We start from the raw sequence: 16,366 nt of genomic DNA on the forward strand, positions 1-16,366 counted from the left end.
AGCAGAAAATCAACCTCTGACTACATGGATTTATTTAGAGGTTATTCTTAAATTGTGAGCTCCTTAAGTAATGTTATCAACTTTGCAGTCACAAAAGGATGTTTCTATCAGCATGCTATCAGTTTCAAAACATGTGTTAGCTGTCAATGTGTGTTACTTTAATAAAGGGGCATATCTTTGATACCCAACAGAGTCGTCTTTATTGAGAACAATACAAAGTTATGTATTATCTTGAATTCTAAATCTGGTTATTCAATGCAAAGTCATAGCAACTGTGGGAAACAAAGGTTTTGACTCTGTTCCTACATCATAAATGAGTCCCACGTTGCTCGGGCAGATCTCTCTAAGAGGCTGTCAGAGAAGTACTAGCTCTAGCACAGCTTTAAGAGGGAAGCAGCGGTAAGGCAACAGACCTGTGCACCTCTTTATAAGCCCCTTGCACCGCCGGCATGTCACCTTTTCCCATATTGGATATGACGCATCGGCGGTGCAAGGGGCTTGTAAATAAGCCCCTAGGTTTGTTTAACATGTAGAACTGGGAGGAGAGGCCATGTTATGTATGGTCCCTCAGTTACACCTCTGCTCCTGCAAAGCAGTTGAAAGTAGGAGTAGATGTTTTGAATAGGCCATACATCACATATAATTATATATGGGTAAAATGTGCTTAACAAGGATGTTTTTCACTTAGGTGTTTTGAGTGACATCATAGACAAACAGAGTTTGGCTCTGGTTGTCTTTTTGATGTTACTCAGAAAACCTCTGGGATAAAGAGCCAAGCTATTCTCCTTTACCCATCCACAATTCTAGACATGGAGATGTGTCAGGATTCAGCTTTTCTCCAACATCTTCAAGAATATAAGTTAACTGGTCCACCCTGGAAGACCTGTAATTGGTTGATAGTTAAGGACAACCATAGAGTCAAGTTTAGCTTATTTGAACACTTGAGTCACTTGACACTTCCAATAACCTTGGAGGTGTTATTGTTGATGCAATATACCTTTCCAGTTACATATAAAAGTGCAATAAAAACGTATTATTAAAATAGGTAGAACATCTGAAAAGATATTGCGCATTCTGTAGTGAAATTCTCATTTTTGCACAGATGTGGTTTCCATTTCCATAAACTTAGTTTGGCAAGGTTTTTCAGATTGGACAAACCAGATGACCTTGTCTATTTCCAGTGACTTAATAACATCGAGAAATCTAAAGTTGTGTTTCAAACTTGGCCTTTGTGGAATTAGTTGAGCAACTTGGGGTTACCCCGGGGACAATCCTGCATAGCGGTTTTACACTTCGAAAGTAGGACACTGATTTTATTGTTGTTTATGTGCACTAAATCCAGTTTTACTGCCGTATTTGTTAACATTGAATTGAGCACCTCTTTATTGGATGAAAAGAGGAGGGCAAGAATTTTCATTGTAAGGTGATATCTCCCTTACTTACAACAAGCCAGGGCCTTTTATCAACAAAGAATTGTGTTCACCCTTTGTGGCATTTCACATTGTAGCAGCCCTAGTGACATCAGCTTTTGAGAGAAACTCTGGGATGCTTTAAGTGGATTCACGTTTGTTTCCACTCACCTTATCTCCTATGGAGGTTCTGGGTAGTTACTCCATTCTTCAAGTTTATCACACGTTTTGATGCTAAAAATAAAGCCTCACCAGAATTCATGGGACTTGTAATTTCTCCTTTCTGTAAGGGTACATTTGCTCTCCATCCCACAATGGGTAATTTAAGTGAGCATGGAAAGTCAATCAGGGAGGCAGTACACAATGCATTCATGCAATCAGCACTTCATGCTCTCCTCAGAGAGGTGAGGGTGTTTCCATGGAACCTCAGTGTATCTTTACAAATGTAATAACTTACAGAGATCTGGCAGTGGAGAGAGCGCCATTTAGTAGTCCAGATTCTCTGACCAAAGGTATAATATACATCAGTATAAATGAGGCTCATATTTTTTGCACTCTGTTTGAAGCTTTGAGGAATCATGGAGGACTTTATCATATAGTACTAAAAACTTGTATTTGTATTCTAAATTCCATTTGAACGTACTCACCAAATCTGGGATATTCTTAGCTGCCACTAGGGGTTTACTACTGAATATGCCCACTCCCCTAATCACATGGCACAAGAATATTGAGAACAGAATATTTGAGGGACAAAATATCGAAAGGTAAGTACATATAGGGAAGTATAGATTTACTATTCCTAAGTCTATCTCTACATACATTAAAGATATATATTACCAAGGTACATATATGTTGAAATAGGTATAAAAAATCTAAATTTGCATACGTGATGATATCTAAACTTACGTATTTGATATTTCGTTTTTTATCTTTTGTCCTCAACATTGTGCCCCATCGATATTCCTGCGTAAATATCACACCTAGCACACCTCTATGAGCTTTATCCAATTATCTCGCCATCATTTTTTATCTTACACAGCCAAAGAAAGTCAGCTGAACAAGAAAATTAATTGCTTTTAAAGAAAAAATGTTTACTTACTGATACTACTGTGGCAATTGTGTTGACAACCCCAACTCCAATTGTTGCATAAACAGGTTGACCTATTCCAGCTTTTTGGAAAATACTTGTGGAATAGTAAAAGATCTGTAAAGTAAATAAAAGTATTAACACAATAAATTATGTACCAATCAATCAAAAACTTTATGTTGGTCATTACGACCATAAAAGTGCAAATGCATACAGTAAAGAACTACAAAATTGGATATGTGGCAATAGTCCATTAGATACATCACAAAAATTAATGATAAAAGTGTGATGGTCAAGCAATAAAACAGTTACAACAGCCGCTAAAAAGATTTTTTTTAAATTGGTGACCAAGGGAAAAGCCCCAGTTAGATGCATAAAAAGATCCCACTGTAAAATCACAATAAAAAGGTTTAACCACATACTAGAATATAAAATCCTATCTAACTCTCGTTAAGAGGGTTGGGAAAGCGGAGAAGAAGAACAATTATGTACCAATATGACAGTTATTCTAATTTAATTTAATCTCAAGATAAATAATTGAATGTTTGTTCACGCCTTGTTGTTTAATATAATTTTGATCTGTAACTAGAATAAAGCTTTTCACACCATTTAATGCTTCCAAGTATATTTGTGCTATAAAACACCGACCCATCTGCCTAACATGTTCTTTTAGATTAATTCTGTAGTCCATGATAACACCACCTTTATTTACTCTTTATATTATACTGAAGTCTATAATTTTCAGGGTAGTTTTTTCGGGAAAAAAGTGTGCCACTATGCCCAACAGTTGTATGACGTCACTTCCTGTGATGACTGGTGTCACTAGACATGTGATGTAATTTCCTCCACCTTTATCATTACGGTCAACGCATGCACAGTACATTGGCCAATATTGATCCTGTATTGTAGAACGGCAATAAAAAACCCTGCTAACGAACAAAAACACATTGCGAGATATCAGTATTTCTGCAAGTGATGAATCCGTATGGTTTAAGCGGCTGAGGTTATTTGTTTGTGCTAACTTGGCATGAGTAAAACAGCATGTATAAGCTTACCTTTCAACTGCTTTCGTCTACACGGTTTTATCAGCTAGTTTTTGGACAAAAATGTGTTCACGGTTTTACTGCAATAAGAATGATGGTTTTAGTATGTTTTATACGAAAAGAAAATCCCACAGTGTCCTTCTAGCTTCTCGAATTCTAGCTCAGAAATAGTATCACTGAATCATGGAGGTAGTCGTGGTATTATTAGTCCATTTCCTTATTTTTTTACTATGAAGCTTTGTCAAACCAGTATGCACATTTTTGGGTCAACTGTTAGCCAAGACCTTTTGTTTTGATTAAATATATATATATCTATATCTATATATACACTACACATAAGAGCACAAGTCCTAAAAAAAGAAGTGGGGGGACTAACATAGTTAATCAGAATGCAAGTGGCATCACGGCGTGTCACATCACCGTGTTTGACTTCGTGGCGCATGACATCACTGCGTGTGACATCGTGGCGTGTGTCATCACAGGAAGTGGCATCATAAGAAGTGACATCAGATCTTAAGCCCTCACATATATGTATAGCAGGTCTATCATTAGTACATTGTAGCACCTTTTGAGTATTCAGGGAAACCATCCTGATTAAGGCAGAAGATTCACACTTTTGTAAGCCACACACAAAACAATGTTGCCTTTTGTCAGCGTAAACTTCCTCTACCCACATTGCTTTACAAGAAAAATAGTGGTACTTAAATTATTTCAAAGCCTTCTCAGGGGTAGTAAGCACTATATAAATTCTATTTATTTTGTGTAAATACTGGGAAAGTCCAACACATCTGACATTCTAACAGGCATGCATATCTCAATTCAATTCAAGTCACTGTGTGTGTCGCACAGGATTCTGACGTCACAAGCGCCTCCTGGGTTGGATAATTTGCTGGGGTTCTATGTGCCACGGCGTCATTTAAGATCTGCGAATTCTGCGCTGCACTCCTCGGGTTCTGAAAGCCAGAACGGATGGCTGTTCTTTTCGCAGCTTGGCCGCGCGACTCTGGAATTCGCTCCCTGTGTCCATCCGCGTCATCCAGGACCATCTTGCCTTTCGAAAAACAATAAAGACCTGGCTTTTCCCTGTGTAATTGTCTTTCTATCTGGTCCTTGACTTGGAGTCTGTGGTTGCGCTGGGACGCCTCGTTGCTGGGGCAGCTATGCGCATTACAAATCCGACAAATAAATAAATATCTCCTAAACAGAGCCTGAAGAAAGTGAAAAGCTGCTTCTCTTGAGTATGTGTGAAGTGCTAACAAGGTGTGTGGCTCCTGACTGCTGACAGCCAGGAGACTCGAACAGAAGGAGGCCTGATGACCCCTCACCTTGGGCCTTTTTTATGGTCCCAGCAGGAGTCTGAACTAAAAAAAAGGTCCATCCCCGCCTGAACGTTGTTGTGGATCGAAAGCGGACAACAACGTGCAGGTGCTGCTGAATGTGTCCCGGTGTTTGCAAATTACACAGGACGAATTCAGCATATTTTTCAGTGGCAAGGGGCACGGCATCCACCCTGTGGAAATAGTGGTCGGACGCCGTCCACCCACGTGTACTCCCGACCTGTGCCCTGCTACACATACTTACCTACAGAGGTTTTAAGTCAGCCCTCTTCATCCACTGATCTGCTGTTGTATCATTCATATTTTTGTCCACCCACCACTTCAGTCATTGGCTGACCGGACTGTGAGTGAAGGCATTCTGTCCTTCTACACTATGGACAGCCACACAGTAAGTAATACACTTCAGTGTCAAGGTATATTGGGGCAATTTGTGCTTGCCATAAACATATAAATATAGTTTTTTGATAGATCTTCTTTTCATACAAAGATTACCTGCATAAACAAACAAAAAATCACAACCAAAATAGGCATTGGCAAAGCCAAGAGATAAGCGAACAAAGCATGAAGTATTGGCTGTGCCAATGCTTGTTTTTGAAATTCTGGTAAAGCAGGGGTCTCCAACCTTTTCTGTAACAAGAGCTACTTATATTTCAATGAAAATCATCCAAAGCTACTACTATTATTTGCCTTGTATTAGTGACCACACCAGACAAGCTTATATTTGTGGCAGGCAGGATGGCCAGCAGTATTGTAAAAAAGGCTTTTTCAATTTTGAATGCTCCATCCAACATATCACATACCAGTGATAGCTACAATGCCTCTGGCACCAGTTTTATGATATAAGTAATACGTCTGCCCAAAGCCACATTATTCATAACTCAAATAGCTTTAAATATGTTTTGAAAATGTTTCAATTTTTCTCAAAATATCAGCTAATAAGTTCTGAATATTCATATATTTTCATCTCAAACACATACTCTCAATTTTGGTATACATATATTAATTCAGTCAAGTTAAAGCGTCTAGGTTAGTAAGTTGGTCCACACACAGGAGAACTACTCACAGGTATGTGGAGAGCAACCAGTGGCTCACGAGCTATTCGGTTGAAGCCTGTGCTAAACGCACATTTATTCATGACTGTTGTTTAGATCCACTCACCGCATTAATTCCAGAAAACTGCTGCGACATGTGGAGCATCAGGGCCACAAGGAGTGGCTGTCGGTAACTGGAGGATTTGAAAAGCTGGATGATTGAGACTTTCTTTTCTGAAGCGGCTTCATCCTTCTCTTTCTTCATCTCAGCTATTTCCCGTGTAGGGTCATACTGTCCTCTGAGCTTTTTCAGATCTGGAATAAAATGAATTGCTTAGCCAATCAAATTATTTCATGAATGGTCAATTTAACTGATGCCAATTTAAATTTTTTTTTTAAAAATAAACACAAAGCATAAATGTCCAATTGGGAGAGCAGTATCCAAGTCTTGTGCTAACGTGTACTTTCAAAATTAATCACCACAGATAATATAAAGCATTTGTTTATGTAAATAAAACATAATACACAAAAAAGGAGTCAATAAAGGCACCTTCCCAAATGGGATAGGATGGCTGATCAAGGCTCAGGGCACAATTTGCTAAATAGTTATACATTAAGATATGTGTAAATTACTTTTACTACTGGTTGTGATTTCAGATTATATGGGTAATTTGAAAATGTTTCTGCTGTATGCACTGAAAAGTTTAAACTTTTGATATTGCTAGGCATAAGGGAATGCTGATCATGAACAAAGCTTCTTTATCCCTATTTTCTTGACTCTACACATTCATACCCTACACGACGGGGCCTATTTGCAAAGGCATTTTGGAGTATGTAATGAAGGCCTCGCACAGAACCATTTTACACAGTCTTACATGCCTTTGTGGATTAGCCCTAAACATGTAAAATGTGAATTTAAAGGGAATATTCAAGAAATCATTATATACAATTGATGCAAATAAAAGGACTGTGACCTGTCTAAACTCCTACAACTAGAGAATTGGCCATTTTGTGATCAATTCACAAAGACAGGTAAAAGTAAGTAAATAGTAATCCTGTAGTACAACTTTCCATTCTCATAAAAGCTTTTGGCAATAAACTCCATCTAGTAGAATACATTTGCATTGGGTGAGAACATTTGAGAAATTCCTGATTTTTCTTTTCATTTTGTTTTTTACATGATGGACATCAGCCCATCAAAATGACAGGAATAGAAGAGTGACATCATGCATCCTTTGCCCCTCAAGGGCCTCACAGAGCTAGCCCATTCACCCTCAGCCTCTAAAAATCCTCTTATTACCTGCTCAGGGACAGGGGTGAGAGGAAGGAGTGGAAACTGGGGACAATAAACTGGGCACATAATGCTCTGTTTACTCTTTGTTCCTGCTTCTACCATCAACAACCTTGATGCCAGGGACATCAAGGGCACTGCAAGGAGTTATAAAGCACAAGCCAGGGGTAGCAGCATTCTGCTCTTAATTGGCGTCCATGTTTCTTTCAATAGATCCAATGGATTTCAAACGCTAGACAATTCTCCCATAGCATGGAGGTCCTTCCAACACACTCCCTTTGAAAATTGGGGTAATTCGTACACTTACTTTCCTATGAGCAACCTAGATGTGCTGAAGGTGTTATGGAAATCTATTTACACACATTTGTAAATATATGTTCATTTAAATCTCAGGGGTACATGTAACTTACGTTGAAAACTACAAATGCTCAATCTATGCATCAGAGGGTAAACTATGCCCTGCATAGTATGCATGTATACATGTTGCATGGTATTTACATCAGGAGTAAACTAAGCATGCAGTATTTTCTAGATTTAAGTCAAATGTACACATGAAAAAGAGTGGTAAAGCAAGAAATTAATGAGTCAAGATGGCTCAATTTAGCCGCTGGTGTCTGTCCCTTGTTTGTATAACTTTTCCAACAATAATGTTTCCTTTTTTTGCTGAAATAAGACATCACTCGCTAAGCAGGTGGCAGATGCGTGCACATTTTTTGCTGCCTTTGACAAAACCCACTGAACTGTAAGGGTCGTTTCCTTGTGTATAACAAAAGCACACAGTGTGACAGGCAATTACATTCCAAACGTGCATTTTTTAGTGTAGCTAATGCCGCCATCTGCCATTTGTAAATAGTCATTTTTGTGAACACTTGGGATTTTTAACACTGCATCTGCCATTGCTGCATTAGAAAATATATCCAGATCACACCGTCCCATCTAGTCCTTTCTTGCCAGGCATACAGGTACAATGCGTTTACAATTCTAAACTTTTATTTCTAAAATAAGTTTATTTTTATTTTTAGTTCATATAAAACATAACACATGAGCAAACTAACACATTACATTCTTCAGTATTCCTTTTGATAGTTATTCAGTAGCAATGACGGCGTCTCTGTCTTCGGGGACGCCAAAGGCCCGTGGTACCTTGCATTGCCCCGCTGGTCCTGGGCCTTAGAAAACGCTGCAAAAAGCCCACAGCTACGCCTGTGAGTCTCACTCACCTGAGTCTGTATTCCCTGCTGCTTCTGGATTTCTGGCTGCTGCTCCATGCACCAAAATGGCAATCACCTGTACTGAAGGTTTTCACCTGCCTTTTATAGCTGGTCCAGTTCAGTTTTTGTCCTTTTTAGTTTTCGCCTGCACAGCGCTTGTGAAATCTATTGTTTTTCAGATAAACTTAAAATGGACTTAAATCCCGCCTCCTCTCTTTCCTGGCTTCTCATTGGTTCCTGTGCATGCCACTTACCTTTCCTCCATTTCTATTGGCTGTAGCATATTTTCCTGCATTTACCAAAGCGTGTTCCTCTACTGCGTCTCTTATCAGTTTCCCTCAGCCGAATTACTGTTAACATCTGCTTTGGTGGCACTTTATTTTCATAAAGATTTGCCTTTTACTATTGCAGCGTATTTATATAACAATTTATTACCCTGAGAGATTAAATGATTTTCATAGACTCAGAGGATGTTGCGTGGCGCCGCCGAGACTTGAACCGGGATTCCCAGCTCTCGAGTCAGCAGCTCTGGTCGCTGTGCCACATCCGCTCAACTCCTGTGTTATTTTTCAGGGAACTCTTTCCTTCTCCCGGATGATGATTGATGTAAACAGCTGTTTATTTATTACCTATGCGAAACAGATGCATTACCAATGCTTGTTTCTTTTCTTTTTCTACTGGGCTGATTTTTGTCCCTGGTTGCATCCTGATTTTCCCAATCCATTAAGTTTCCAGTGATGTGATGTTTGATGTCATTTCCTTTTCCTGTTCCTCTACTCTATCAGGGCTTCAATTTGCTTCCTCCTCCTGCTGATTCAGATTCTTCACTCCAAACGAATTCCACTTTTGGATTCCTGGTTTCTGGTGCTCCTCAATCTTTTGAAGTTTCCATTTGGCAAGGAGGTTTTATATGCCTTTGGCATTTTTCTCCTGAGAAGGTGGCAGCAACTTGAAAGCAATTGCCTACCACATATGCCAGTGTGTGGTGTCATTGTGGCCTCTGGAAATAATCATCCTTAAGTCGCACAATGAAAAACCATAAACTAAATTTTGGAAAAACGTCCAGTTCTGAACATATTCAATAATTTAACAAATGATATAATGACATCAATGTTTATGCAATACATTACAATTTTGAAACTCTTTTCTCAACAATGTAGTAGACAGAGCCAAGTAATGGGATGTACTTTCTAGGGCGTTTTGTAGAATGAAATGTGTGAATTTTCTCTAAAATATCTTATACAATGAACAGTGCTATATTTGTACTTTTGCTAATAGTTGGACATTTCGATGCAAATTCACAAAGGAATATAAAAGAGTGTCAAAGAGCATTCTAGGGGTACTCATTCCCATTACTCATAAACGATTTTGTGAATTGGCCCTACTATATAGCCTCATAACAACACCCCACTACTTGCCACAGTGAATTGTGCATAGTGAATTCAGTGCAGTAAACACCTAGGGGCATGTTTACAAAGATTTGATGTTGGGCAGCACAGCAATTTATGTTGCTGCACTTCAGGGGCAGGTTGTTCCAAGTCTTGGCCGCCAGGTATGAAGAGGAGTGCCCACCACTTCTGCTGCGGTGGAGACGGGGTGTTTAGGCGAGGTAGAGGGATGGAGAGCGTAGATGTCTTGACGGGTGGCGAAAACTGAGGCTTTGGTTGATGTAGGCGGTTCCTAGGATGTGTAGAGCTTGTATGCATGGATCAGCAGCTTGAACTGACATCTTCTCTGTATGGGGCGCCATTAGAGTCTTCTGCAGTGGGGGTGATGGGTATTTTCCAGGGGAGGTTGAGGATTAGTCTGGTGGCGGTGTTCTGTATGTTCTGAATTCTTTGTAGGAGGATGGTGGGGGACCCCTGCCTAGAGAGTATTGCCGTTGTCGAGTCGGCTGGTGATGAGATGGTATGTCTTGTATCCTGAGAGAGCCAATTGAAGACTCTTCGTAACATACGTGGGGTGAAGAAGCAGGCAGAGGAGGGTCTGCTGACTGTCTAGGATGATACTGAGGTTTTTGGCATGTTCGGTGGGGTGGAAGATGGCCCTAGATTTTATGGGCCACCAGGAGTTGTTCCAAGCTGAGGAGTTGTTGCCGAAGATGAAGGTGAGCACTTTCGTTTTGTCAGAATTAAGCGTTAGGACAGTTGTCTTTCATCCACGTTGCGACGCTCATCATGCTTCTGAGGAAGTTCGTTCTGGTGGTGGTGGGGTATTTATGGAGGGAGAGGATAAGTTGGGTGTAGTCTGCATAGGATATGATATTGAGTCCATGGGACCTGACAATATCGGCTATTGGTGTCATGTAGATGTTGAAGAGGGTGGGGAAGAGGGATGATCCTTGGGGGACACTGCAGATGACGTCTTAAAGTACGGAGGTGAAAAAGGTGCAGGCAAACCTTTTGATTTCTCCCGGTGAGGAAGGAGGTGATCTATTTGAGTGTGTTTCCTTGAATTCCGATGTGGTGTAGTCTTGTGATCAGTATGCGATGAGATACTATCTCTAAGGCAGAACGAGAGGTTGAGTAGTATGGGTGTGGCCGTCTCTCCTTGGTCGAGGAAGGCTTGGATTTTTTCTGTTGCAGCTATCAAGGCGATCTGTGGTTGCTGCGGAACCAGGTACTTCCTCTTTTTTTATATGTGCTGCCTTATGCAGCACACATAGAGGAATATGCCTCTCAAGATTGTTTCTGTGCAAGGAAGTACCCCTTCCTGCGCAAAATCAATCCCACATGCAACACAGGGCAGCCAAAACAGAGCCAGCACAGGGGAAAAGGCTGGAATGTGCCGTATTCTTTTGAATACAGCATATATCTGCCCTTTCCCTGTCTTGCATTGCAGCAAGGTGATTTGCTGCTCTCTGTGACCATTCTCATAAATACGCCCCTTAATTCCGCATGTTGTGCCCTCCATTTTTCAAAGAGGAACTTGAAATAAGAGGTATTAAGCACACCAGGTAAATAGCTCTCTCTGCAGTGTCTGTATTTATGTGATGCACCACATGCTTGACCATCTACAGCACTCCTGCTGATGGTGATAGTTGCTTTAACTGCATCTGCAGTATTTATAATATAAAAATGCAGATAGGAGTGCCATAAAAAGAATGGCAACTACCTACACTGGGCATGATGCAGTGTAGTCAGTTTGTGTGTGTTGGAAGCACTGATGTTTAGTGCACTGTAGACCTAGGATGTGGTGCTTTTTCTGGAGTAGTGTCCCTCTGTTGCCGGAGAGTGCTGTCTGTTAGTGTCTTTCAGGTGTAGTGCACTGCTGGTATGTTTTTGTCCCTAAGATGCTGGGAACTTTATTAGGTTAGTATCCTTAGGCAGCAGTGCTGGGTTTAAGGTTCACTGAATGTAACTGTCAATAGTGATAATTGTAGGACAAGAATGAACACCAATCACATCAGAACAACTCTCTCTTGCGTACATTTGGATAAAGTAGTTGTACATAGACTGCAGTTACAGAAAACATCTTCAACCAAACCCAAAATGAACAGTAATATAAACCCAAGAACAACCCTCTCTGATTTAAGTATCCATTTCCATAGAGCCTACTTGTAGAATCATTAAAGGCTTCTTGTTTTCCATTTTTGCTGGTTTTTACAGATAAATACAGAAGAAAACCATTTATTTTCCTGTCTATTTATTTTTAAATGTAGATAAAAACGGAAATTGGGTGTTTTTTTAAGTAATTCTAAATACTCTCTGCCATGACTGCCAGTCTAATAGCTGTGTGGATTGATAGGTAAGGGGGTTAAAAATGAAAGGAATTTTAATAAAGAGGCTTAAACAGAAGTAGATATGCACAAGGTTGATACTGAAATGTACATATATTTTCTTATAAGCGCCTTAATGTATCGTCTGCAGGTGTATGTCACTGAATCCTGGCGTACATTCAAGAATGACTGCATATTTATTGGTTACATATTACATTTTTGTTTTCACAAAACCCAAAATAAATACATACATAAATACAGATAAAATTAGCAAAAAATAAATATTTATAAAAACAGACGGAATTGTAATGCAGGGGGAGGTAAAACTTTCCTAAGGCAAGCATAGACACGGGCATTAATGAGACAAACCTGTTCCAAAAAGTCATCTGCTATGAAAGTACTATATGGAAAAACAAAACATTAGCTGGAACAAAGACAAATGAAGGCAAGGCAGCAAGAAGAGTAAAAGCATAAAGAGAATATTGTAATAAAGCTTGTTCAGACAAAATAACATTTTTAGGTACATTAAAGAATCTAAAGGAGTGAGAGTGCGAGCAAAAGGAGAACAAAATAATTAAATATATGAAGAACAAGCACATGAGGCAGACATTCTGAACAAACCAGTTTATTGACAAATAGGAAGGAATAGTTTACAGCAAGTTGTGGGTAAAAGATGAATGCAATAATGCTAGGACAATTCATACTAGATAAGTCAGTCCTGTATGACTGAAATAAACTGATAAATCTGTGGCAATGGGGCAAAAAGGAGAGCAAAGCTCCAAGAAGTCAAAAACAAGAACTAAATGTTCAGGGGAACGCAGCTGAATGCTAGATGACAAATATTAAACTGTGGAGATTGGTTGTAATGTAAGGCGAACTTTATTGGCGATGTTCATGAGGTGAATATTTTGCTGTCTCAGTGAACTGGTGTTTTTTGGAGCATCGGTTGAGTAAAGTTGGGCAATGTCAAAGAAGTCAAATTTATTGCGACCAAATGAAAGATAAGAAGAGAGTGACAAATGGAGTCCACTTAAAGTTCAGTAAGGCTGACACTGCAGCACACAAAAATATCTCAGTTAATAACCTGCAATATGGTAATAATACACCACAGTGGGCGAAACACTGTAACAACAGGCAGAGATGAAGAGAAAAGGACTCAATTCAGATGGTAGGCAATGATCAAAGAGTTCTAAAATAATTTGTATTAGAAATATCTTTATTCAATACCCTGGGAAGCTACATCGCAGTGATAGAGGAATTAAGGGCCAGATGTACATAGACATCCGTTTGCGATTTCCTAATAGCACATTTTTGTGATTTGCTAGTAGGAAATTGCGAACAGCTATGTACAACAGTGTGTTTTACACTGTTTGCGATTCCCAATGGGTTGCAATGGACTTGCCTTAATAGTAATCATGAGGCAGGTCACAATTTGCGACCCATTGGTAATGGCTAGTACTGACAGGGATGGTGGCCTGCTAGGCTACGCAGACCACCATGTCTGTGACTGCTTCTAAATAAAAGTTTTTTTTCTTTTGAAATGCAGCTCATCTTCCATAAAGGAAAACAGGGTGCATTTAGAAAAATGGGACCACTGCCTGCTCTTAAAAAATGTTGGTGCCCGCATTCACAAAGAGACCCCTTCACGTTTGCGGATGGGTTACTACCTCCTTCACGAAGATGGTAAAGTATGAATGTTTTGAGATCACATTACAGTTGCAAAACATTTATACCTGCTCCTGCGACTCGGTATTAGGAAGGGACGCCTTCCTAATAGTGACTTGCAAACACAATTTGCTATTAAGTCACAGCTTACAGAATCGCAAATAGGGCATTGTACATTTCAAAATGCTTTTCTCGGGTCGCAGAATCGGGCAGTTTACAAACTGAAAAAAGCTTTGTACATCTAGCCCTGAGTGTGTATTCTGTTAAGAGAATGCTGCCAACGCCTTTTATAGAGTTTCTGCCCCAGTAAGAAAACATAACAAGATATCTTAGGCTGCCAACTGAATTACCACTGATGTAACAGTTCATATCTGTTGCAAGCAAATTATAAAAATGACTGGAAATTTAGAAACGATCCCCGTAAATGTGAAGGATCTGGGAGCAATCACCTTTCTTTAAAGGTGCTTGAAAAAACAATGTGAAAAGCCATTATAAAAAAAACAATGGATGCTGGTGTAAACAGAAAACACATAGTAGCAAGACGGAAGACTGTTACTGATGCAATATAAACAATATAAATCCTTGGTGTGCATTATATGGATGGTTAGGGATCACTTCTTGTAAGATCCATGACATAGTGCAACAAATCTAGGGGAATTTGCCAAAATCAGAAAAAATTTGCCCTGAAACAGTCCCCTGGGGGGAACATTGTTTACAACGAAACTTTTACCACGCACTACCATTACAACGCAGGAAATACAACGAAAGTTGTTACAACGACTTTCGCTGGAGGGCTCTGTTGGATAGGGAATAGTTTAATTTTCTATCCAACACCTTCCCTACTATCTACGGGGACTGGAGTTGGAATAGAAAATTAAACTATTCCACTATCCAGCGCCCCCCAACGCAAGTCGTTGTAACGACTTGTGTTGTAATACCTGCGTTGTATAGGCATGCGTGGTAAAAAGCATTCGTTGAAATTTCATACATCTGTTCCCTGGGCATATACCACTACAAACGTGTAAATGTTACAAATAGATGCCTTGACAAAGTGTCTTACAAATGTTGCGTCTATACACTAAAATACTAGATATGCCTGTGCCAGGTGGATTATTTGAACGTTTCCTGGCTAAAAGCAAGGGAATGTTTACATCTTTAGCTCAGTCAATCTGTACAATAGACCAAACAATGACAGGAGCCCTAAAGAATTAATACTACTACAAGATGCTCTCGTACAAAATACATTTTTTTTAAAAGTTTAAGACAATGGACCATTCATGGTCCTGGATTCATATATTTCCTACTTCACCTCAAACATTTTCGAAGATGTAGCAACTCAGCAAATAACAGTGGTATCTCTTTATAAAGCATATGAAGTGAACCTTCACATGATTAAAGATACATTTTGAGGGACCTGACACATTTTTGTGCCTAGCCCAATTGCACCACAACAAAGCAAAACAAAACAAGAACTGAAAAAGTCAGCGCCACAGAGTAGCACTGCATGTATCCTGATATTGTAGCCGAGGGACTGGGGGCCATTTCCTAAGTTCTCATTCAGTGCAGTGTAGTAACCGTAAATGCTGCGCTGAGTTGCGTGAGAAAGAAAGAACAGGAAGAGCGCCACATTTATTGAAATATGGCATTCTTCTTCCCTCTCCTTAGCGCCAGCACTGAAATAATCTGCCGTGCGCCACAGAGACACCTTTGCGCCATGGTGCAAGGGCTTTCTCCGTGAGTCTAGCATAGGTTTTGTACTGGAAGTGTACAGAATACCATGCATAGACTGACTCCAACCCTTTTCCGACTTTGTTTGTATGCTGTACTGTGCAGCACACATACAAAGTTGGAAAACAAACGAGAAATGAAAGCATTTCTCCTTCCTTGCGCCTACTTCAAAAGGGTGCAGTTTTCTAACGCTAAAGGCTGTCTACTTTGTTTACTAAATTGGGTTTAGCATCCAAAACCTTGGTTGGTTTCATGGGGACACCCATGCGCCACCCTTAGTACGCCCCCTTGGCGCTAAGTAATGCAAAGCAACGCTATGTGCTGTTTCACGTTACTTTCATGTTATTTCCAGCGCTAAACAGGTTTAGCGCAGGAAAGTAAATTGGAAAAAAAGATTTTAAGCCGATTTGCATCACTTTTGTGATGCAAACACAGTGTACAATCTTAGTAAATCTCCCCCTGGGTGTTAGTGAGTGGGGGCAAATTGGTAACTTGACAGGGAATACAATAACTAAAGGCATAACCCAATTTGTTTGTTCAATTTAAGGTATGTTGGTAAAAAGCTTTCCCTTTTTTCTTTATTTGGGAACACTGGCGACGGGGGCCTAGATGTGGCCCAGTTCCCAGTACTATTTGTCCTGTCTGAAAACCAACACAGAAAAAGACACTGCAGCTTGTCACTCACTAATCAGTCCACGCCCTTTCACTGTAATGCAGTCTTGTGTGCAAGGTCGGGCGGGGACAGAAAATAGGCCCAGCACCAACATAAAAGTGACCCCCATTTGTGAATTAGATAGCCAAAAAAGTGGACCACATTTGCACATTGGGGCAGTTTTGAACTTGTAA

General features: G+C 39.9%; 1 protein-coding gene across 1 annotated transcript in view; it reads right to left on the reverse strand.

Annotated features, from left to right (window-relative positions):
- The window catches only part of SLC2A2 (solute carrier family 2 member 2), a 175,714-nt gene that overhangs the window by 41,864 nt on the left and 117,484 nt on the right, over nucleotides 1-16,366 (reverse strand). Inside the window, exons 7-8 of the mRNA XM_078666635.1 lie at nucleotides 6,035-6,222; nucleotides 2,509-2,613 (exon numbers count right to left, since the gene is read on the reverse strand). Of these exons, the coding sequence (XP_078522761.1) occupies nucleotides 2,509-2,613; nucleotides 6,035-6,222 (293 nt within the window). The remainder of the gene's footprint in view (nucleotides 1-2,508; nucleotides 2,614-6,034; nucleotides 6,223-16,366) is intronic.

This window comes from Lissotriton helveticus, chromosome 11 (assembly GCF_964261635.1).
Source record: "Lissotriton helveticus chromosome 11, aLisHel1.1, whole genome shotgun sequence".
Classification (NCBI taxonomy): domain Eukaryota; kingdom Metazoa; phylum Chordata; class Amphibia; order Caudata; family Salamandridae; genus Lissotriton; species Lissotriton helveticus.